This window comes from Mesoplodon densirostris, chromosome 19 (genome assembly GCF_025265405.1).
Source record: "Mesoplodon densirostris isolate mMesDen1 chromosome 19, mMesDen1 primary haplotype, whole genome shotgun sequence".
NCBI classification, from domain to species: domain Eukaryota; kingdom Metazoa; phylum Chordata; class Mammalia; order Artiodactyla; family Ziphiidae; genus Mesoplodon; species Mesoplodon densirostris.
Window position 1 is genome coordinate 6,350,992 of NC_082679.1, and position 24,172 is coordinate 6,375,163.

At 53.7% G+C, this 24,172-nt stretch overlaps 2 protein-coding genes across 2 annotated transcripts; both read left to right on the forward strand.

Annotated features, from left to right (window-relative positions):
- The first annotated feature begins 255 nt into the window (after positions 1-255).
- Positions 256-4,881, forward strand: KLK15 (kallikrein related peptidase 15). The gene is given in 6 exon segments (XM_060084749.1): positions 256-324; positions 3,107-3,258; positions 3,533-3,604; positions 3,606-3,814; positions 3,936-4,072; positions 4,729-4,881. Coding segments are annotated over 6 exon segments (792 nt in total).
- Positions 4,882-6,601: 1,720 nt separating this feature from the next.
- On the forward strand, positions 6,602-11,116 carry KLK1 (kallikrein 1). Its single transcript, XM_060083522.1, has 5 exons — positions 6,602-6,647; positions 8,425-8,584; positions 9,830-10,116; positions 10,263-10,399; positions 10,961-11,116. The coding sequence occupies exons 1-5, from the start codon at positions 6,602-6,604 to the stop codon at positions 11,114-11,116; spliced, it is 786 nt and encodes a 261-aa protein (XP_059939505.1).
- Positions 11,117-24,172: the final 13,056 nt, after the last annotated feature.

The following is a 24,172-nucleotide window of genomic DNA, read 5'->3' on the forward strand; positions in this document are numbered from 1 at the left end:
GCTCTGCCAGGCTGTGGGTGTACCTGAGCGTCTGTCCCGGTGCCTGGAGAAACAGCAGACCCTGGGGAGATGGGGAGCCCGGGAGGAAGAGCAGGTTGGGGTGAGGAACAAGGATGGTGAAAAGGGGTTTCTTAAGAGCAGGTGGGATGAGTTTGTGTCTGGAGAGATCCAGGTGGGGGCAGGAGGGTCCGACCTCACACCCGCTTGCTCTCTCCCCTCCCCAGACATCAGCAGAGCCCTGGCCCCTCCTTCGCAATGTGGCTTCTCCTCACCTTCTCCTTCCTGCTGACATCTGCAGGTGAGGTGGGCCCAGGTCAGGTCCGGGTCTGTGGCAGTGTAATGCCACCTAATCCCGCCCCCCCAGCCTATCTGGGTCCTGCAATCTGCCAGCGCCTCCCTCACTCGGGGACCATCTGATGAACCTTCCCCCACACCCACCTCAGCCACGTGCTGACATCCCTGGGTCCTCACGCTACCCCAAGAGCTGTCAGGGGCCTGGGGCTGCTCTGGAGTCCCCATGACAGTGAACATGGCCCTTGGGTGACACAGACCTGAGTTCGAGTCCTAGGGCTGCCCCTTCCTTGCTGTGTGACCTTGAGGAAATTATTTCACCTTTCTGGTCCTTCAGTGCCTTCTTTAGAAGACAGCACCTACCTGCAACAACAATGGTAAGGGCTCAATAGCACGATGTAGGTAAAGCTTATACTAAGCAATGAATACATGTTGGGAAGCTCAAGAACACAGACTCTGGGTTCAAATCCTGCCTCTGCCACTTTCAGGTTACTTAACGTCTCTGTGACTCAGGTTCCCTAATTGTACCATGGAGATAACCACAGATGCTCCCTCATAGGGGTGCTGTGAGGATTCAATGTGGTCCCGGCCCAGGGTACCACCCTGTAAAGGTGTGCTAGCATTACTGGGCACTTGGTATATTCCAGGCACAGTGCTCAGCACTCATCTAATCCTCTGTGGCTCAGAGAGGGGCCGCCACTAGGTCAAGGTGACCCCAGGTGGCAGGAGAGCTCCAGACAGTGTTCAGCCACCACCCGTGGAGGAATTAACTGTAACCTGATGCCTCTGCCCTGGAGAAGTTGAAGGTGGACTTTTATTAACCCCCCCACATGACCCTCACTTCTGGGGGCCCCTCAGACCTCCCCCCTGCTGCCAGCCTCCCCTCAGGCTTTCCCTGTGCTCTTTCTTCCCTGCCCCCCACCTGCCCGCTGCACCCAGCTAGGGCCTCCGCCCTCCTCCAGCTTGGACTGGCCAGGGGCGGCCTCAGCGCCCAGCTGTTCAGCCCGCACCCTCTGTCCTTCTCTGTAGGACGACCCCACCCTTCCCTTGTTAAGCCCCTTGTCCACCACATCCGCGTTCCCCCCCGCCTTGCCATGGCCCTTGGCCCAGTTCCTGACCTTGGCAGGTAGTGTGGGCATTTGGTGTGGCTGTGCAAATCTTGCCCCATTGTGGGTGTCTGTGTGCCTGGCTGTGACCTTGAGGGGACATATCCACATTGCTCGGTGTAGGGGGTCACGGTCCTAGGATCTTGACGCATCTCTGTGCATGTCCTTGTGCGTGGTGCAGTGTGGGCAAGGGGAGTGTGTGTGTGCAAAATCCTTTGTGTCTACATCCTGCCCACATGTCTGAACCAGGTCCCCAACTGTGAAACTCAATTAGTGACCCTGAACGCCAAGTGAGTGACTTGGGGGCTGATCTAGAGATGGATAAATATGTCCTGACCTGGCTGCCTGTGTCTTGAGCAATGTGTCTTTGACCTTGAATGCCACCTTTGTGTCCCATGTTTCCCTGGGTCTGATCTAGTGGGTCCACATCTGAGCTCTGGCCCTCTGGGTCAGTTTTATAACTTTGAATCTCCACAAAGTGACTTGGGAATGAATAACAGTTTTGACCTTGACGATCTTTACCTGGGTCTGCACATACGTCTGGCTTACTTTGGCTAAATTTGTGTCCACAACCTGAACATCCACACATATGTCTACATAAATAAATCTATCTGTCCTTTGTTTAAAATAACTAATATTTTTTAAGCAGTTACAATATGCCAGGCATCATATACACACTCTCTCACTCTCTCTCTCTCTGTCTTGCTCTCTTTCCCATTTAATTCTTACAACAATCCCATTATACAGATGAGGAAATAGAGGCACAGAAAAGTCCGTTTGCTCAGTCTCACAGATAATATGTTTGGATCCAGGATTTTTTACTCTATCACTTCAGATTTAACCACGATACTATAGACCCATGTTGGTGACAAGTCTTTTGGGACCTGAGTGTGTATTGGTGTCTATCCCTGTGTACCCTTATTAAGGACCTCACCCTGTTGTTCAGACCCCGTGTGCAAGTGTGCAAATCTGTGACCTAGTATATGCAGATCCACGCTGGAGACTGTAAATTTAGGTCTGAGCTTCTATGTCAAACCTGTGCCTGTGAATGTGTGTGTGTGCACACATATACACACACATGCTCATGCCTTAAGTATCCTATTCACATGCACATATGAAGTTCTGTGCTGTGATTCTTGAAGCGGCAACCCATGTACATGCAAATGAATTTCAGCTGACAGTGCTGTCCATATCAGTTCCTAAGTTTGGAAGACTGGTTGTGCCTGTATGTTTGCCCATGACCTTGTGTGGCTACATCTGTGTCCTTGTAAGATACCGCATTTGGCTGAGATGTACAGACTCTGGGGCCAAGAATGTGTGTCACACAGATTGAGTGGCCACACCCTTTTGGTGTCTGTGACAGCTCGGTGACCTTGAATGGCTGGTTCCAAGTGACCATCTGTCTGGACCTGTATCCATTGTCCTTGTCTCTACACCCAACCCCAGAGGACTGCCTGCCCTCTGGTCCTCTCCCTGTCCTCTCTCTCCTGGAGTCCTATAGCAAATGAGTGGGGGCTGAGGGCAGAGGGACAGTTCTGGAGAAAACAAGCAGCAGTTGTAAAAGCTAGAGAGAAGGCGGTGCTTAAAAATCAACAGCAGGGACATCTTAAGAAGTTGGAGAAAGGCAACAGGTGGAAAAGGTGTAGTGAGGTCAGGGCGCAAGGGAGAGGACTCTGTCCTCGGGGATCTTCCTCTGGCTCCTCTCTCAGTGGCCCAGGAGGGGTGATGAGTGTGCGCCCCGCCCCCAGCCATGGCAGGTGGCCCTCTTCGAGCATGGACACTTTAACTGCGGTGGTTCCCTCGTCTCCCCGCACTGGGTGTTCTCTGCAGCCCATTGCCAAACGCGCTATGAAGGCTTAGGGTCCTGAGGGGGCGTGGCGGGAGGGTCTATGGGTCTGACAATCATGGATTCTGAGGAAAAGAGCTGGAGCCTGGGCACTGAGCTCCAGGTGTGTGCATGACTTTGGCACCTTGGTCTCTGAGAGGCAGAGGCTGAAACGATTGGCTTCGGGGCCTTGCGGAAAGGCTGATGGGATCTCCAGATTCCCAGAGGCTCAGGGGCCCCGAAGTTGCCCACTCTTTGATCTTTCTGTCCACTCCTCACTCCACTTGTGGCTAACCACTTGCCCGCACAGCTCCGTGAGAGTGCGCTTAGGCGAGCACAATCTGCGCCAGCGCGATGGCCCAGAGCAACTGCGGGCTGTTTCTCTCTGTCCCACATGCGCATTACGAAGCGCAGAGCCACCGTCACGATATCCTGTTACTGCGTCTAACCCGGCCCGCACGCGTCTCTACCAAAGTGCCCCGGGTCCCGCTGCCCACGCACTGCCCCCAGCCCAGCGAGGCCTGTGTGGTGTCTGGCTGGGGCTTGGTGTCTGACAACAAGCCTGGGGCCACACGGAGCCCAGTGTCACAAGGTGCGTGGGAACATGGAACTGGATGTCAGGCCTCGAGGACCGTATTGTCCAGGGCTCTTGGGCGGAGGGAACAAGGGCCTGAAATTTTATGGATTTGCTCCGACTCTACCGTCCTCCCCAGCGAGACTCCCAGATACGCTGCATTGAGCCGACATCAGCATTATCTGGGCTACATCTTGTAACGAGGACCATGCAGGGCGCCTGGTGAACACAACGCTGCGTGCGGGCGTGGGGGGCGGAGGCACGGACTCCCGTGAGGTCAGAGGTGCCAGGGAGCCATGGAAGGAGGGGGAAGAGAGGGGAACGGGTCTGGGTGTTGGAATGGGGCAGGGTTTTGCTTGCTTTGGGCCATAGAAGATGCTAAGGAGCATTTTTGGGGATGGAGGAGGAGGGGCAGTTAGAATGGGGGTGAGGTTGGAGTTGGGGTTAGAGAGGCAATGGGGGGGGGCTTGTGTCTGGGGAGGACGGTGCAGTTTGGGACGGCCTGGGCTGCCGTTGAGGATGGGTATGAGTTTGGTTTGATCTCAGATGGGAAATATGTCAGGGATGAACTGGGGATGGGGGTAAATTTCGTTTGGGAGGCAAGAGACATGACGATCGGAGCTGGGTTGTGTTGGAATGAGGATGGTCGTGGGTTAGGTTAGACTCTGAATGGGAAGACGTGGGGGTCAGGCTGGGTTGGGGTTGTGGCTGTGGGGAGGTGGGATTGGACGTGGGCTGTATTGAGCTGTGTTGGGTTGAGGTGGGGTTGGATTGATTTGGATTAAACTGGGTTGTATTGAGTTGAGGTGGGGTGGGTTGGCCTGGGGTGGGGGTGGATTGGGTTTTGATTGAGATTCTGAATGGTGTTTAGAATGGGGATGGGGGCACTGGGTCCAGAAGGTTCCCACTCAATCTTCCCCTTCTCCCTACAGGGTGACTACGGGGGACCCCTGGTCTGTGGGGATGTCCTGCAGGGCATTGTGTCCTGGGGTGATGTCCCCTGCGACACAACCACCAAGCCCAGTGTCTGTACCAAAGTCTGCAGCGACTTGGAGTGGATCAAGGAAACCATGAAGAAGAACTGACTATTCCGGCCCACCACCTGGGTCCCTGACTACACAGAAGCCCCCATGGCTGGCCAGCAGCCCCATCTTGACCTGGAACAGAACTGGGCCATTTCCCAAGACCCCATCCAAGACCCAGAGGTTAGCCAAGGACTTGCCCATCTGAGACCAGAGCTGGTGCTCCAGGTCACCTGTTGGATACCAGAATAACAGAAAACACTGATGCAAGTTTCTCTGTGGAAGTTTCTGCAACTTACTTCTGGGGATGAAGGGAAATGGGGGCCACAGACTGGGTGGGGAACTCACAGCCACTGTATACTGTTCCTTTTCACCCACTGCCCTGACGTTCATTCAGCATCTAGGACCAGCTATTTCATCTTGAGCAAAAGGCCCAACCTCAGTCAGCCTGGGTTTCCCCCATCTCGTATGGCTTTCCTCAGAGGGTTGCTGTGAGGATTACATGAGGTGATTCATATGAACTGATTTGAATCGTGCCTGGCACTGAGAAAATACTCTGTATTTCTGGACCCCAGTGAAAGAACGCAGCACACACTAGATGCTCAAGAATGACTTCATTTTCTTCAAGATCTAGTTCTAGGCTTCCTGGTAGCCATGGCAAAAAGGCAAAAACTCTCCTTTCCTTAGGCAGGTTCCTGACCTACAGCAGAGGTTGGGCCCCCATGAGCTGCTTTGATTTTACTGAAGAGCCAAGAGAATGCGTTGGAAACCTTAGAAATGGATTGGGTTTATCACGGGGGCTGCAGGAATCTAGTTCCTGGCCCCAAACATGGGATTTTTCAAGGTCACTGAACGTCAAGGCACAGGAACCTGGCTCCTGAGACCTAAATAGTTTATGGAGGGGAGGGTGGATTGGAATTTGCAGAGACGATCTCTTGACCCTGCAAGGCAGGAGTCCAGAATCTTTGAGACTTTGGAGGACATGACCTTGAGCATCCAGATTTGGGGAACGAGGGGGAGGTGGGTATTGTGGCCCAACATTGTTTGGGGGGGGCGTTAGATGTTGAAATGCTAGGAAATTTACACTGGGAACCATTGAAACTTCATATTCCTGCATCTGGGGATGCTAGGATTTGGTGAGGGGTGCCTAAGATTTTATTATGAAAGAAAGAGTAGATGTAGGGGCCTGGATCCCAAATCTAGGAGTGCAAGAGTCAGGGCATTCTGAAAGCAAAGGCTTACGTTCCAGGGGGTTCTAGAAGCTGAGAAGCTTGTATCTTTCTTTGGCTAGAAGTGGTGCAGGGAGAAAGGAATCAGAGCCCCACTGATGGTATTTGAGGGTATATTGGGTCTTGGGGGTCCATAGCCTTCCTTGGGGTGAAGGTATATGGGGTTTTGTGTTGGAGGTCAATGGTTCGTCCACCTTTGCTGTTTCTGCTCCCACCTGCCCCACCTCCACCTCCCCTCACTGGCTCGGTCCCCAGGAGCAAGGTCTCAGGAACTCCAGGCCCTGCCCTGTCTGGCTTCAGGCCCCAGGAATGCTTCCAGTGCGACTGAGGGCCTGCAGAGCAACAGCTGCTCCCTCTCCCGCCCCTTCCACAAGCTCTGGGTGTGGGAGAGGGTTGTCCGGCCCCCAGGAAGCAGAGGCAGGGCCTTGGCCAGCATCTGGGTGCCAGCAGGGCAGGGGTGGGGCCCTGGGGGAGTGAGGGCTTTAAAAGCCTCCTCAGGGAGGCTCCCCAGCTCCAAGCTCACCGCCTGCCTGCCCCTGGACACCTGTGTCGTCATGTGCTTCCCGGTTCTGTGCCTTGCCCTGTCCCTGGCAGGGACTGGTGAGATAGTGGGGAAGATGTGGGAGGGCGGCTGGGCCCCGAGTCTCTTGCTGCCCCCCGGCCCCGCTCCATGACTCCTTGCCCTCCCACATGGCACCGCAGCCTGCACCCCTGCGACCCAGTCTAGCCCAGACCAGGACACCAGGCTCTCTCTTCTCTCTCCCAGCCCCACCCTAAAATCCAACCTGACCCCCTCCTCAGTGTCACCTTGCTCTGCACTAGGTCCCTGCTCCCTCGGGAATATTACTCCCTCGGGAATAATCAGACTTTGCTCCCCTTCCCCACTCACATCCCTGCCCCCATCCACTTTACTAAAGGGGCAGATCCTGGGCCATCTCTGTCTCTCTCTTCCAAGGAGCCCCCCAAACCCATCAGATTCTGGGACCCTAATCACCCCCTCCTATCCCTAGTTCTCTATGGCCCAGGGATCCGGCTCTTGAGGCCCCAAATCCTACCACACCCTGGTGATTTTCCCCATCCAGCTGTCAGCTCCCCACTAGCTCCTTCAGTCCTGACATCTGGTCCCCCGCCATCCCCCAGGACCCCAAATTTCAGTAGACACCTATGCTTCTTCAAAAACAGACTTTCTGGTCTGTGACTAGGTAAGCCTCCCATCTGGTATCGGGGGGTGGGTTCTGCAAATGTCGCTTCCTCACCTCTTTGCTCCAGAACCCTCATCCCACAGTCCCAGCCATTTCCCCCAGGAAAAACATCCAGGACCCACAATCACATGCTCCTTTCCTTGGAGAATTTCCATCCTTCCCCAAGCTCCAGCCCTTTACCACCCAGAATTTGTCCTGTGCAGCTCTGGTTTTCTGGGAACCCGTCCACCAGGATCCCAACACGGACCTTCCCAGCCCAGCTGTCCTGCCCTAGGTATCCCAACATCTGATTCTGAAACCCCACATCAAGTGAGTTCTCTCTGTGTTTCCACAGCTGTTTGGCCCCTGAGATGCCTCCTCCTCCATTCCTGTCCTGGCGCTGCTCCCAAGAAAACCCCAGAACCCTCCAGTAGCCTCAGACCATGAACCCCAACCCCGTGAGAATCACTCGATCCCAGAATGACTGTTATTTCACTCTCCCTTCTCCTGAGTTCCCTCCCAGTCTGACCCCAACCTGGTCCCGGGGCCCTTGCTCTTGTTAGAATGCCATTCCTAGATCACAGGACCCCTTTCCCAGCCTAATCCTTTCATCCATTCTTTGATCTGGAACCCCATATCTCCCAGCCCCAATCCAGGACCCCCCAAATTCCCCAGATGCTCTTCTTGGCCCCTCTAACCTAATGCCCAGATCTGCATTCTTTCCAGAAGCCCAAAAGCTCAACCCAAGCCCTAACCATTTCATCAGCCTGAGAGCCCCTTAATCCTCCAAATCCCTCCTCCTGCAGCCTCTGACCTCGTCTCTTGGTGCCTCTATCCTTGGTTTCCCCTCTCAGAACCCATAGCCTCCTGTCCCCCAGTCCAAGAACCCAAATCACCCAACCCCCTCACCAAATGCCTGCTCCAGATGCTGTCTTGCTGTTCCCTACCCTAATCCCGGGGGTCAGCTCTGCACTCAGCGTAGTCTCCACACCCAGGACCAGCCACCAACCCACAATCCCAGGGATGGCTCCAGAATTCCAGGCCCTTCCCAACGCCCCTGGCCCATGTTCAGACCCCCAGCTCTGGTCCTCTCCCCCCACGAACCTCCAATCACACAGCTCAGCTCCCTCTCCTAGCCCAGTCTCTTAGCCCCATTGCTAACTCCACCCGACCTGACCCAGCACCCCCATCCACAGGTGCTGTGCCCCCTATCCAGTCCCGGATCATAGGAGGCCATGAGTGTAAGAAGCATTCCCAGCCCTGGCAGGTGGCTCTGTACCATTTCAGCAGCTTCCAGTGTGGAGGTGTCCTGGTGGCCCCCCAGTGGGTGCTCACAGCTGCTCACTGCATGAGCGAGTGCGTAGGGGGCAGGGGATCTGGAGAGGGGGGCACACCCAGGATTAAGCAGCCAGCACTGTCCCCTCGGATAACCTCAGGGGAGGCTGGGGGACCTGAGGCAGAGAGGGAAGGTTGTGGTCCAGGGTCACAAGGAGAGGGGCAGGGCTGGGACGGGATGACCCCAGGGAAGCCCTCTCCGTGGTTGCCTGGGTCTCTTGGGTCTCTCCTGTTGTCTCTCTTTCTGTGTCTGCCTCTGTCCTATCTGTGTGTGTGTCTCAGTAACTGGCTCTGCTGTGGGTCTGCCTGTGTGACTGTGATTGGTGTCTCTCTCCCTCTCTCTTCTGTCTCCATTTCTCTGTGTCTCTCCCTGTCTCTGTCCATCTCAAGTGTCTGCTGCCATCTCTGTCACCTAGGTCTCATCCTCCAACTCTCTGCCCTGTCTCTCTGCCTCACTCCCTCTCCCATCACTACTGAGCACACCTCCACCCCAGAGAAGTGGAAGAGAGTATCCATCCCTGGGCAGCCCCTCGCTCCAGGCCAATCATCCACTCCAGGGGGACACAGAGAAGGTCCAGTGTCAGCTGGAGCTGGGTGGGGGCAGCGGAGGGAAGGAGGAAGGAGGAGGAAGGAGAAGAGGAGAGAGGGAGCTGGGGCAGGAAGGGGACGCTGACCTTGGGCTGGGGGCCAGGCCACCCGCCTGCTGGGGAACCAGCCCCGCAGCCCCAGCTGCGGCTGAGCTGGTCGCCCCGCCCCCGCCCCCGCCCCCTCCTGTGCTCCTCCGCTTTCTCTCCCTCTCTCTCACCCCTTTGCCTCCTCTGCCTCTATTTCTCATTCTCTCTTCTTCCTTCCTCCTCCCTTCCTCACTTGGTCCGTTTCTCACTCTCCTGCCTCGTTCTGTTTTGTTCCTCCCTGCCTCTTTTTTTAGTCTGTTCTTCACGGTCTCTGTCTCTTCCTCCTCCTGTCTCCTATGCGCTCCCTCTATCTCCCTGCCTCCCCTCCATCCTTCCCACCCTCTCTACTGTTCTAAGCTCTTCTTTGACTCCATTTCAGTCTGTCTCTGTCTGTGACATTGTCACATTCTTTCATCTAGTTACTCGCAGTCTCTTTGTTTGCTGTGACTCGGTATCTTCCCTCGGTCTCTCTCTCCCTCTCTCTCCCTCTCTCCCCGCTTCCTGTTTCTCTTTCTCATTTCGGACCCTTCCTCGTGCCCTCCCTTTCTACCTCCTCTCTCATTCTCATCGTCTCCATCCTCTCCTTCACCAGCAATTACCAGCTCTGGCTGGGTCGCCACAACCTGTTTGAGGACGAAGACACAGCCCAGTTTGCCCATGTCAGTAAGGACTTTCCACACCCCGATTTCGACCTGAGCCTCCTGAAGAATGACACCCTCTCCCCAGGGGAGGACTACAGCCATGACCTCATGCTGCTCCGCCTGGAGAGGCCCATCCAGATCACAGAGGATGTGCAGGTCCTGGAGCTGCCCACCGAGGAACCCCGACTGGGGAGCACCTGCTATGCCTCTGGCTGGGGCAGCATCGAACCAGATAAGTGTATGCCAGGGCCACACCGTGCAGCCTGGAGCCCAGGCACCTGGGTGTAAGGGAGGAGGGGGCTGGGGACCTGGACTCCAGAGTCAGGGGGAGGAGGGCGGAGGGGGTGGGGTCTGGCCACAGCCGTGTTTCTCCCTGGCCTGTAGTCATTTACCCAGATGATCTCCAGTGTGTGAACCTTACTGTCCTGTCCAATGAGGTGTGTGCCAATGCCCACCCCGAGAAGGTGACAGAGTTCATGCTGTGTGCTGGACACCTGGAGGGCGGCAAGGACACCTGCGTGGTGAGCCAGCCTGTCCCCCAGAGCCTTGAAGTGCTGGGGGAGGGCACTCAGATTCTGGACTGGGGTTCAGAGCTAGGCAGGCATCTGTCTCCATAGCTTCCCAGCTGTAGCTCTCTGCCCCCTTTCCTTCCTGTATCCCCCTCCCGGTATCCTGCACATAACAGTTCACCTGTTCCTCTAACACATGCTTACTGTCCAGTCAGAGAAAGCTTCTCCGGAGAGGTGACATCTGACATGAGCCCTGTGGGTGGGAGTGTCCTATAGATGGGTCCTCCCCACTGATCTGTCTGCAGGGACCATCCTCCTCCTGGATCCTCCCCCCCCAACCCCGGGGAAGAAACTGGACCCTGAGGTCCCATCCCCATTGTCAGGACCCGAGCCACTGTCCCCTCTGTTGGAATCCCCACTCATGTTCTTCTGGGAGTGGACTCTGGAGACAATTGTCTCTTTCCCCAGAGATGGGGAGTCGCTGTCTGGATCTGTGCACCCAGGTCCAAGTGCTGGAGACCCCCAGGCCCAGCTAACCTCTCCCACACTCTCCCCCTCCCCCTTGTGCTGTAGGGTGACTCAGGGGGCCCGCTGATCTGCGAGGGTATGTTTCAGGGAATCACGTCATGGGGCCACATCCCGTGTGGTGCCCCCAATAAGCCCTCCGTCTACACCAGAGTGATTTTGTATGTGGATTGGATCAAGAAGACCATGGCTGACAACCCCTGAATGCCCCCGCCCTGTCCCTTACCCCCAGTAAAATCGAATATGCATCAATTCCTGGTGTCATTTGGCCTTCCAGACGCTAGACACCTGGGAACTCGGGACCCATCCAGCCCAGACTAGAGCCTCCCCAGCCCTCCCGGTCTCTCTCGGCGGGAGATGTGCAGTTATGATCAGGGGGGAAAGGAAGGATCAGAGGCAGGTGTGGACAAAGAGGCAGAGAAAGGCTCAGACCCCAAAGGACAAGGCAAGAACTCTGAGCCCCACTCTGCCCTGGGGGAGAGCACGAAACGGAGGCTCGGACTCTTGAGAGATAGGGCCCACGTTTTATTGTGGCAGGAAAGCCAGGAAGGGGCGGGGGGTATAATTGCAAGCCACGCCTCCCTGGGGAGGGGTGTGTTCCGCCGAGGAGAGGGGCTACATCAAATGCTGGGCAGTGTCGTGTCGGCCCGGGGCAAGACTGGACATCCTGGGGCGGTGCTGGCCCTCGGAGGGGTAGGAATTCCTATGACGAAGTGCGGCTTCGGGCCACGGCCAGCGAGGGCTGGACACCTGGGGGCGGGGCCTAGCTAGGCCCGGGGGCGGGGCCACACAGCACAGGCGGAGTGCAGAACTGGAGGGGGCGGTGTTGGACTTCCGGGGTGGGGGCAGGGTGAGGACTCGGGGCGGGGACTGAGCCGCAAAGGGAGGGCCCTGGCTCGAGGGGTGGGGCTTTGTCACCTGTTCTTGGAGGGTGCTTAGGGAGTGGGACCTCCAGGGAAGTCTAATCTCGGGCGCGTGGCCAAGATGAGATGGGTGGGCCCGGCACCTGGCGGCGGTTAGGCGTCAGTGTCCTGAGAAGCTGGGGTGCGATTGCTTAGAGAGGCTTAGACGGGCGTTCTTGGGGGAGGAAGTGAACTGGGCTCTTCCTCGGTGCTCCTGGAGTCTGGGTGTGATTGCTGCTGTTCTGACATGGACTTCAGGGTGTTCTGGTGCGAGACGCACCGGCGGTGGCTCACCCGCAGCTCCTTGGAGGGCCCCCTTTTGCCCCACATGCCCACGTAGTTTAAGTAGCTCAGGGTTCCTGGGGGTGGGGGCCAGATGGGCTGGTGGACTCCGAACCCCGCCCTAGGCCCCGCCCTGTCCCTCGAGGCTGACCTCCCCGGGGGTCCGCCCCAATCTGGCCAGAAGCCCTGCCTGGTATTCTCCCCGGGTTCCGCCCCCTGCCCTGCCGAGACCCCGCCCCTTCCTCACCGGCCCACAGCGTCAAGGCGCCGGCGCCCCAGCACAGGTAGGTGGTCACCAGGTAGGACACCTGTGGCCTCGGTTGGAGCGTCTCGCAGTTGGCTACAAAGAGCGTCAGGCTGAGGACAACCAGGAGCCCTGCACTGGGGTGGGGCCAGAGATGGACACGAGGCTGGACAGGGACCCCGAGGCCCCCAGAAAGAGAAAAGAGAGACATCCTCTCCCACCCTCCCTGACAAGGGCGCGCGCAAACACACACACAAGACAGACAGAAAGATACCAGGAGGGGGCGGAAAGAAAGAGTGGGAACGAGGAAGAGAGTGAGAGGCCCAGCACACTCACCCCGACTGAGAAGGTTATAGAACTGAGAAACACACAGGGAGGGTGGGACAGAGAGCCCAAGAGGCATTCAAAGAGAGACCCAGCAGGACAGAAACTCTGAGACACACCTCCCCAAAGCCAGAAAGAGAGCCCCGGGGAGAGATGCTGAGGTAGGGAGGGCACCCCTTCCCCCAGGGAAACACTCACCGATGCAAAAGCTGAGGGAACTGAAGATGAGGTCAGCCTTGTTAAGGCGGCGGAACACTGGTCGGAAGGAGAAGCCCATGGCCACGAGGAGAACTAGACACAGAATCAGGGCCAGGATCATGAAGCCCATGCTCATGTGGATGAGAACTGGAAGGAAAGGGGGGAATGCCCCAGAGTCACCCCCAGATACTCTCCAAGGTCACCCTCCCAACTCATCCCCACTGACAGCCCTGAGCAACATCCCCAACACACACCCCCAAATTTTAGCTACAGACATCCTCAAAATCACCCCCACTGCCCTCGCCAGTCACCTCCTTGAAACCCCAAAATGACTCCCACTCACAAAGTCAACCCCATGTACCCATAAAGTTAACCCAAAGTCTTTAAAAACCCACTTTCTTTAAAAATTGTGAATCACTATGTTGTACACCTGAAATTATATAATACTATAAGTCAACTATATCTCAATTTTTTAAAAAGTCATCCCCACTTGCACCCTCCAAGTTGTCCCAAATCACCCTCTCTTACCCCAAAGTCAATCCTAGACACTCTCATGATCAACTCCACAGATACCTCCAAGGTAACCCCACAGATGACCCTTGAGTCACCCCCACTCACATCCTCAAGTTCACCCCACAGAATCATCTCTATTATTTCTAGAGTCATCCCCACGGTCACCTCTAAGGTTATTCATACTCCCAAAAGATGCCCCACAGCAAATCACATTAATACCTTCCATATCAATCCCAGGCACTCCCAATAGCACCCTTAGTTACTTTAATCACCTCTAAAGTCACGCTACTTCTCTCCCACTCTTACCCCAAGTTTCCCTAATGACCCCACTCACACCCCCAGACCTCCCCAGGTGTCCCAATGTCACCCCCATTCACACCCTAGAGCCCCTCCCAGACATTCTCCAAATCACCCTCCTGACATCCCTCAGAGCACACACACAGATGTACACACAAGAAAATTTCCAAATACTCTAAAACCAAAGTACCTAAAAGACGTAATCACACTCGGTTTAAAATTGATATTTATCCAATTTGCATTTCAGTATGACAGGAGTTTCAGCTCCTTCTGAGAATTACACTTCTCCCTTTTAGCCCTTTCCTACTTTGCCTACTTTTGAGCAGTGCAAGACTATTTCAGCCAAATGAGCTAAGACTCCATTTGCTTTGTTTCTGGCAAACTGCACATATTACAAAATAGCAGTAGTGCTCTCAGGATCAATCACATAATCCTGGTTGAGAGTTTTTCATGCCATACCCTGCCCTCTGGGGCCACAGAGGTAGTCATGTGACTCTGGCTGAGCCAATCACAATGCCTCATGACCCAGACAGTGGTGATTGGCTCAAACATAGGCACATGACCAAAGCCAAACCAATCAAGCTCTTTCCAGGGACTTTTTCTAACTGAAGCTGTCGGGGACCAGCTCTTTCTTCTCTAATCAAGAGGATTATGAGCTTGTAGCTGCCTGAGCCTTGGACCCAGCCTCCTAGGTGACAGGAGAACTGAGAGAGTAAAACTAAGAAGAAAAAGCAGACAAGAGGAGGAGAGAAAGAGAGTTGAGATGACACTCAAGTCCCTGGCTCTTGTCATCCCAGAGACAAGCCCACTCTGTAGTTTGGTCAGAAGGGAGGGCCATTTGCAGCTTACCTCCGCACCATGCATTTCGCCTTCCTGCCGTTCCTCACTTGGAGTCCCAGTTATAAGCCAGTCAGTACGTTGCATTGCTCTAGCCACCATGCTTGGTTTGGGGGCACCTTGTGACCCAGTCACACAGGACTTTTGCAGGAAATTTCTGCACTCTTTTTTCCTGCCGGACCTGAGGTCTGAGTTGTTAGCAGTTATGCCGGTCATTCTTCTGTCTGCTTTCAGGTTCATTCCCCACCCTTCTCTGTTCTGCATTACAAGGACTACATTTCCCAGCCTCCTTTGCTCACTGACTTATCTCTGTTTGGCTCATGGGAGGCACTGGCAAAAGACTGGCTCTAGGGGGAGAGGACAAGCCGGGGTATTTATCCTCTTCTCTCTCTCTGCCTCGGTGTCTTCAGCCATCGATGCATTTCTTCTGTGATTGTAGCCACCTCTAAGCAAATCCCAGCGTGAGTCTATGCCTTCCAGATGGCTCCAACTTCCAGGCTCCAGTAATACTGCTTCTTCCCTTTGTCTTTCTGGCATAGGGGCCTAGCAGCTTCCTGAGTTGCTAATCCCTGATTTGCCTCACCATTCCTACTCGGCTTCTCAGCTCTTCTATTACCCATGAAACCAATTCCCTATATTTACTTCCCTCTGAAGCACTTAGAATGATTTTTTTTTTTTCCTAACTGGATCCTGCCTTGCCACTACATGGAGCCTCGAGAATGAAGCCCACTCAAGTAAGTAACCAAGAAACAGACAGACAGTAATGGCTGATGCAGTCACTTGGACCGCTGAATGCAGCCATATCTGAAAGCATTTCTACCCCATACTTTTTCACTTAGGTGAGCCTGTAAATTCCTTCACTCAAGCTAGTTCAAGTTAGAGTTTCTACCACCTGTGATCCAAAGACTTACTAATTCAGATCCCTTCTGTAGGCTCCTGGCAGGAGCACAGGATTCAGTACTGCCTGAATACCACCCACCAAAATCACAGTCAAACCCAAACACACACACACACACACACATAAAACCATAATTGAATGTTCACCAAAAATCTAGAAGAAGAACTCCCCAAAGCTGAGGAGCAGTTGGTAAAGTCACAGAGGCAAAGGTGGAGAATTTAGACTACATAAAAATCCTAAATTTCTGCACCTAAAAAATAATTAAAACCTTCACAACCTATTTGTTATTTCTTTATGCCAACCACAAAGCTTTGTATATTCTTAGCATTCAATAAATGGTGATTTACCTTTAAAAGAGAACAGTAATACTGCAATGTGTGTTTTTAAATGATATATAAATAAATACATACCTACATATGTGTGTATGTATGTATATTCTTATGTGTATATAACCATAGCCATTTTCTCATATATGCAGAGAATATGACTAGCAGAACACAAGAGCTTAAAAATGGCTCAGTGACATCGGTCACCCCCAGGAAGGGGGACTGGGAGGGACGGGAGACAAAAATGAGAGGGAGACGTTTGCATTTTTTAAAATGTTGAACCACGTAAATATATTACCTGTTCAAATAAAATAAAAGTCATTTAAATTTTAAAATAAGGAAAAATTTTTAAACCACACAGAGGGATTCCCTGGCGGTCCAGTGCTTAGGACTCTGCGCTTTCACTGCCAAGGGCCCAGGGTTCAATCCCTGGTGGGGGAACTAAGATCCCAAAAGCTGCATGGGGCAGCCAAAAAGTAAAATAAAATAAAATAAAGTAAAATCAAATAAAACCACACAGAGTTAACATTTTAGACCAAATGAGGAATGTAATGAATATTCACCATTCTTTTTTGTTTTCCCAGCACCTTTGAACACCAGTCCTATGTTTGGGGAATTTCCCAATGTGTGTATCCACACTTCCCAGCAAGGAAACCAGCCTCTCACTGCTAGCACCTCAGCGTGTGACCAGGTTCCACCAATAAAATAGAGCCACGCTGAACTTGGAATCAGCAGCCAGGAGAAATGGCCGTGAACTCTATTCTAGTCGGGGTGGCTGCAACTACCTCCGGGGTCCTGGGGCAGCAGAGAAAGAGGTTCCCCAGTGGAGTCCAGGCCTGGAGAGACGGGGCTCCACACGTCAAGCTCCAGTGTGTGTGACCAGTCAGCCAGTCCTCAAGCCTCTTTCGGCACAGTCTTGATCACTCAGTCCCTGGAGCCCAGTTCCCTGGCCTCACAGACAGTCTATAAGCTCCGCGATATCCTGTGTAAATCTATTATCTGCTTAAACCAGCTTGAATTGGCTTCTGCTGCTTGTCATGAGAATCCTGACTTCCATATGGGGAGTGTATATCAAAGCCTTACAAAATTTCATCAGCCCTTTTGTGGTACGCGGGCCTCTCACCGTTGTGGCCTCTCCCGTTGCGGAGCACAGGCTCCGGATGCACAGGCCCAGCGGCCATGGCTCACGGGCCCAGCCGCTCCGCGGCATGTGGGATCCTCCCGGACCGGGGCACGAACCCGTGTCCCCTGCATCGGCAGGCGGACTCTCAAGCACTGCGCCACCAGGGAAGCCCTCATCAGCCCTTTTGAAGCACTGCTATTCTGCTCTTGGGAATATATCCCCCAAGAGGAATCATGCTCAAAGAAAGTACTGTAAATAGAGGGGGAAGTTGTGCACAGTTGCTTTTGCCCACCCAGCATCCATTCCCATTCTTCTGGCAAGAGCACCTTGTTATTGTTCAGAGAGACTCTCTGCCCACCCTCTGTCCTTGTGATTCTGACAGAAATGACCCCCTCCGTTGACTCTTAAGAAAAGCATGTGACTCAGACCCAGCCAAACACAGCATGACGTCCTCCTGACCACAGCAAGTGATTCAGTGAGGAGTGAGAATTCCCAGGGTAGTTAATCTGATCCCATCGGAGCTAATTCTGAGACCTTTGTGTGAGGGCCACAGAAGAAAACTTATTCTCTTGTCTTCATCGTTGCTTACAGGAAAAAAATGGGACCCGGGAGCTGCTGAGAGCCCCATCGCCACTGTATGAGCACAGCTTGCCTGAGGGCCCAACACAAAAGAATCCTTCAAGGAGAGATGGTAAGAGACAGATACCTTTTGAGCACCCGGATCCCGAAGCAGGGACAATTTATGCCTGCAGACTTTTCCATAACTTGAAACCATCTTGAGTTTGAGAGGTATAAGAGAAAGAGATACTCAAAATAAATAAATAAGATTAATACCACACAATATTCTGGAAGTTTTATGAGCACTTATTTGAGATCTGAAATGAAGGTAGGTACATTGGCTGGTGGGGTGGCGGATCCTTATAATAATAAGAAGAAATCTGGGTGTAGCACTTACTGTGTGCCAGGCACTGTTCTAATTCCTTTACGTGTTTTAACTCACGTATTCCTCAAACAGCCCATGAATTGGTACTACTATCACTGACATTATAGAAATGAGGAAACTGAGGCACACAGCGGTGAAGGAATATGCCCAAGATCACCCAGTTACCAAGTGTCTGAGCCAGGATTCAAACCCAGAGCTCTGGCTCCAGGGTCTGGGCTGCCTCTGTGGCAATGCTCAAAAGCACTGGAAATGCAGCAAAATGTTTCTGAAGGAGCTGAAAGGCTCTTGTTATCTTAAAAAAAAAACCACTGGGCTTCCCTGGTGGCGCAGTGGTTGAGAGTCCGCCTGCCGATGCAGGGGACACGGGTTCGTGCCCCGGTCCGGGAAAATCCCACATGCCGCGGAGCGGCTGGGCCCGTGGGCCATGGCCGCTGAGCCTGCGCGTCCGGAGCCTGTGCTCCGCAACGGGAGAGGCCACAATATTTTCAAAAGAGTGAGAGAGAGAATGATGGTGTCTAGCCATCTAGTCATGAGGCAGGTTGGGTTTCGGCCAAGTGTAACGCTCCTCTTCCCATGAGCAATGACCGTCCTGTTTCCTCATAAGCCCACATATAACTTCAGGAAGCTCCCTCATAAGGCCTTCAGAGAATCTCCAGAGACCCTCTCAAGAATTCTAAAGATTCCACCCCCCACCAAGAACACCCAAAGAGATTCCCCCAGAGATTCTCTCTCCTGATCATCCCCAGAGACCACTCCGCCCCCAGAGCATCCCAAAGCCTGCCCAGGCCCCTACTGACCGGTGACTTGGCCCAGGCTGGCGCACTTGTCCTTCCCGCAGTTGGTCCAGAAGCCCAGGTAGCCAGTGTAGGAGCCCTGCAGGTAGGCCATGCGCCCATCCAACATGCTGAGCAGCAACAGGGTCACCAGGATGTTGAAGACAAGACACCAGCCCCGCAGGACAAACTTGCGGTCTTCCTCCCAGGAAGAGGCTTGTCCCGCTGGGAAAGAATAGAATTCTGGAGGCCTGGCTCTGCCTGCATCACTCTGTTGCGTCCTAGTCTCCATCTTCGAACACAGCCACGTCTCCACCCCCACCCTAACCTTGCCTTTTACCCCATTCTCAATCCCCTTCCACTCACAGCCATCTTCCCATCCCCACCCAAACTGCAATCCCAATTTCATCCCCATCTCTGTTTCCTGTCCCATCCCAGCACCATCCACAGCCCCGTGCCATCCCCAATATTCTCCCTGTCCTAAACCCTGAGCACAACTCCATTCCCATCTCTAACCCTAATGCACATCTCCTCTCCCACCCACTACCCATCCTAAACCCAGACACTTGTTTTGTCTCCAACCTCATCCTCTGCTTCCTATTCCGCAAAGCCCAGCTCCATCTCCACTCTCAACATCATCCCCTTATCTCCATCCCTGTCGCATATCCCAACCCAGGACACAGACTATGACACAGGTTCCAAAGTGTGTTCACAAGGCCAAGACCCATGGTGTCGAAAGGGTGAACACGGGCGGTGCACCCGACATTCACCAAGGGCTGTGATCTGCCAACCTTCTAGCTGGCAGGGACCCTGACCCCGCACTGCTCACTTACCTCCAGCTACTCTGGACTTCACAGGGCCCCTCCCACACACCAGGAGGCTACCCTGGGGCCTCTACACCCTGAGTCCATGCTCTGATGCATGCTTCTCCCTCCACCTGGGGCACTAGTCTTCCAACTTGGCCCTGACTGCCCCAACCGCTCTCACCTCCAGTGTCACTTCCTTCACATCTCCCTTCCTGAGCCCTACCCCACCCCCAGCCTCAATTCTTAGCCAGGTTGCCCATTAAACACTCTCACAGTACAATGTGCAGTTCTCTCGTATGTGCACACATTAGACTTGGGATTTATTATTTCACTATTTATTTCCCTGCCAGTCTTCCATGAGGGTAGGAAACCCATCTCTTCTATTTCCCGCTGCATCCCTATTGCCTGGTACAGAGCCGTTGCTCCTTGTCAACTAAAAAGAATAATGAATGAATGCATGAATTAATGAATAAAGGGATGGATGCATTAGTGGTACCCAGTAATAGTAATTCCCTTCTCTTCTTCTACGGTACATCTCAACGTGGATTTCGGAGGAAGTTGGGTCTCTGAGTCTGGAACTCAGGAAGGAGCTTGGGAGATGGAGAAAGAAACTTTTAGGACTGAATCAATATCCATGAAATGTAAAAATTCAACAGGTTTTTCTTACAATGGGTTCTGAGCCCTTTTGCCTGTGATCAACCCATCTCATCCTTATAACAACCCTCTGAAGTATCATTGACTCCTCTCACAGATGAGGAAACAGAGGTACGGAGCAGTTAAGTGGATATTCGTGTAATTAAAGATATAAAAGTTTACGGGGTTTTATTTTTTCCAAAAAATCATCACTAAAGCCAAAGGAGAAGATGAAGGAACAGTTGGGAAAATCCCCACTTCTGACTGGAAAGGCAGCACACACTCTTTGGGATACTTGCACCCCTGCTGACCTCTCCTGAGCCCTTCTTGAGCTGTAGGTGGGTCTGCCTCCTCTCCCCAATCCCAGATTTTATAATTTTTAAAATTTATTTATTTTTTGGCCACATCACGTGGCTTGTGGTATATTAGTTCCCCAACCAGGGATGGAACCCATGCCCCCTGCAGTGGAAGTGCAGAGTCCTAACACTGGACTGCCAGGGAATTCCCAATCCCCAAACCCAGATTGGAGGTCTTTGAGGGCAGGGAACAGGCCCAATCTTCTCAGGGTCCCTGAGACTCAGGGAAAGGTGAGGAGAGACAGAGGAGAAGGAAAGGGAGCAAGAAGACACAAAGAACTTCAGATGGAAATCAAGGGATGAAATTGATTCAGAGAAGGCCCTGGGACGGCGGAAGGGTGGGAACAGGTAGGAGGAAGGAATCAGAAATTCAGGTCTCAGGCCCTCCAGAAACTGCAAGAATCGATCTCAGACAAAGCCCATGATCCAGCCCTGACACAGCCCTGTCTAGCCCTGACCCTCCTCTGGCCCCTGTTGTCTCCACTCTGACCCTTCCCTTTACTGCCTTACCCCACTCAGACCCCACTTTGATCCCACCCTGGCCCCTCTCTGATCCTACTCTGTCTCTACCCTGATTGATCCCTGCCCTCCACCCTGACCCCTGCCCTGTCCTGACACCTCTCTGACCCAGCCATGACCCCTTCTTGACCCAGTCCTGACCCCACCAAGACCCTACACTGAGCCCACCCTGACCCAGCCCAAGCCCCCATATCTCTCACACGGGGCTAGGGTGGAAGATGAGTCCATGGCCAACGTCCCAACCTCCTGGAACCCCTCCAACTGTCATGGAACCTGGCCCCCTGCCCCCAGGTCAGGCCAGACTGAAGCCCTGAGGCCTGCCTTTGGACAGCAGGAGAGACCAAGAAACACAGAAGAGGGGACAGAGAGATTCAAACCCCAAGGGACAGAGCCTGAGCCCCGGAGAGACCAATGGACTTCCGGGTGGCCATGGAAATGCCTGGAAAGAGGGGATGAGGCAGTTGGCAGGTTGTTGAGTGCTTCTGGGGACTGGCCTTGTCCCGCATCTCCACATGGCCCAGAGGTCCCAATCTGGCCAGCAGAGCTCTCAGCCAGAGCCCCTTCCAGTAGCTCCCAGCAACACCCAGGGCGAGACCCAAGACCCTTCGTCAACTACCCTCAGGCCCCAGATCAGTCCACAAGACTCACAGCCCATTGTTCAGGGTCGCCGGGTCAGTATCCAAGAGCCCCTGCCCATTGTCCACAGCCGTCGAGTCAGTATCCAAGGACCCCTGCCCAATGTTCAGGGTCGCCGGGTCACTATCCAAGGCCCTCTAGCCATCAACAGTCACCGACTCAGTGCTGAGGACACAACACCCATCATCAGCGGTCACCGGGCCAGCGTCCAAGACACACCATCCATTACCTACAGTCGCTGTTTCCATACCCGAGGTGTCCCACCAGTTTTCCAAACTCGCCACTTCAGTAACCAAAACCCTTCATTAACTGCTCGCACGCCCCTGACCAAAATAAAATCAGTTACCTTCAATAGTCAAATTAGTATCCAGCCAATGACCCAGAGTTTCCACTCAAGTCTTCCAAGCTCCAAGTCACCAATCCGGGCCTGAGTCGATGTCCCCCCATCAATTACTCTCAGCCCCGAGGCTAGTCTGGACCTCCCAGGAGAGTATCAAAGACACTTTGGACGGCTCCCAAATCAACCAACATCCTCTAGAAAGCAACATTCACAGCTTACCATCAGGCAGCTCCATTGAGAGCAGTCCTGGCAGGTAAGAGGCAGGAGTCCACGGAGTAGGCCAGATTTGGGGCCAGAATCCTGGGGGAGGGGTATCAGGCGAAAGTCAGGGACCAGAAGCACGGTCAGTATATGAGACTAGAGGTTGGACTTAGGTGTGGCAGGGCTTGAAAGCTGGACCTGAAGGCTGGCCCTGGGTGGGGCTTGGCATAGAGGCTGGACCTATGATTCAACCTAGAGACTGCATTTGGGGGTGGCAGGGCCTGGAAGCTAGATCTGGAGGCCAGGGAGCCTAGAGGCTGTATCTGGGTGAGCATGTCCTAGAGGTAGGACCTGGCGGATACAGGGAATGGAGAATGGACATAGGGAAGGTAGAGTCTGAAAGTTAGACTGGGTGGGACTCTGACAGTTGGACCTGGGCTGGCTGGCTGGACTCGCTGCTGACACTGGTGATGGGCAATCTGCTGCAGGTCTCTGGAGAGGTGTGGACTCAGCCATTCCCAGCTGCCCATGGGCTGGCGGCTGCTGCGTGAGGCCAAGAAGATCAGTTGCCAGCTGAGCCTGGTGCTGAGCCTGGCCGGCTTGGTAATCATCGGCCTCATCTGTCTGGGCCAGCCCTGGATCCACTTCCAGGTGCCACTGGCGCCCCCTGGGGCCCCTGCTGGCTCCCAGACCATCCCCATCAATACCATCTTCTTTGAGCGGTGCTCTGACATCTCCTGCCTGGATGAGTACGACCAGAATGTTTGTAAGGCCTGCCTTATACTCACCATTCCTGGGACCCCTCTTTCCTCTTTGTTCCAGAGACCCCTTTCTGCCTCCCCTGGGTGGGTCCTCACTGCCCCGGGTTAGCCCTCCCCTCTTCAGGATGGTCCTCCCTTCCCCCTGGAATACAGATACACTGCCTCAGAACCATCCTCACTGCCCTATGCTCCTTCTCACCTGCATGCTACCCATCCTCACAGTTCTCACAACCGTAGCATCTTATTCACTATCCTGAGGCCTTTTCACCCCAAGGAATCTGTCCTCATCGCATCAAGTTGGTTTCTCAATGCCCACCCCACTTGTCACTGCCCAAGAACCTGTCCTTACTGACCTGGGGGGTGTACCCTCAATGCCAAAGGCATCTGCCTCAATATCCTTTCTCTAGAGCCCAGTTTCAATTTTCTTAAGAGAGGGATGAAGAATGTTCAAGGGAGAGGGCTTAAGAATACTCCCAGACTCCCTGGAGACCCTCTCCCCCGTGCTCGGGGCCTGAGGGCCCATCTTGGTGTTCCTGATTCTCTTCCTTCCCCAGACTTGTTGGACTTTGCCCAGGCCTTCCTCCTCATCGCCAGCATTGCCGGCTTCATCCTCTGCATCATTCTCATAAACATCATCTTCTTCACCAGTTCCAACATGCCCGTGCTGGACTTCTCCAATGTCATCCTCAGCCTCCTCACAGGCACGGCACTGAGATCCTTCCCTGAGGGACCAAGTCAAGGAGTACCTCGCTCCCATCCCCATCCTCACCTTCATCCCCAACCCCAAGCCTATCTCCCTCCAAACCTCTAACCCATCCCAATAACAAAGATCAACTTCCAATCCAGCCCCATCTCCAGCCCCAATACCAGCCTCCACTTCACCTCCCATCTCCATCATCAACAAATCTCAAACTCATTCACATTCCCTTCTGTAATGTCCATCTCCATCCCCACCCCCATTCCAATTTTGTCTTGTTTCCAATCTCCAAACCATCCCCATTACCATCTCCAACCCCTTTGCAAACCTCAACACCCAGCTCCATGCCTAACCCTCCGCAAGACTCATTCCAAATGCAACCCACCCCATCGCCTATGAATCTCAATCTCAAACTCAACCCCAATTTATCTCTGATCCCATCTTCTTCTTAATCCCCAACCTCAACTGCAACCACATCCTTATCCCCTGTGGATCTCACTCTCAAACTCAACCCAGCGCATTCCCAGCCCCATCTTCTTACCCATCTCCAATCCATCCTCATCCCCAACCACAGCTCATGCCCATCCCCAAAACTCAGGCCTCAACCTTAATGTCCATCACTCAGACTCCAACTACCCAAGACTCAACCCC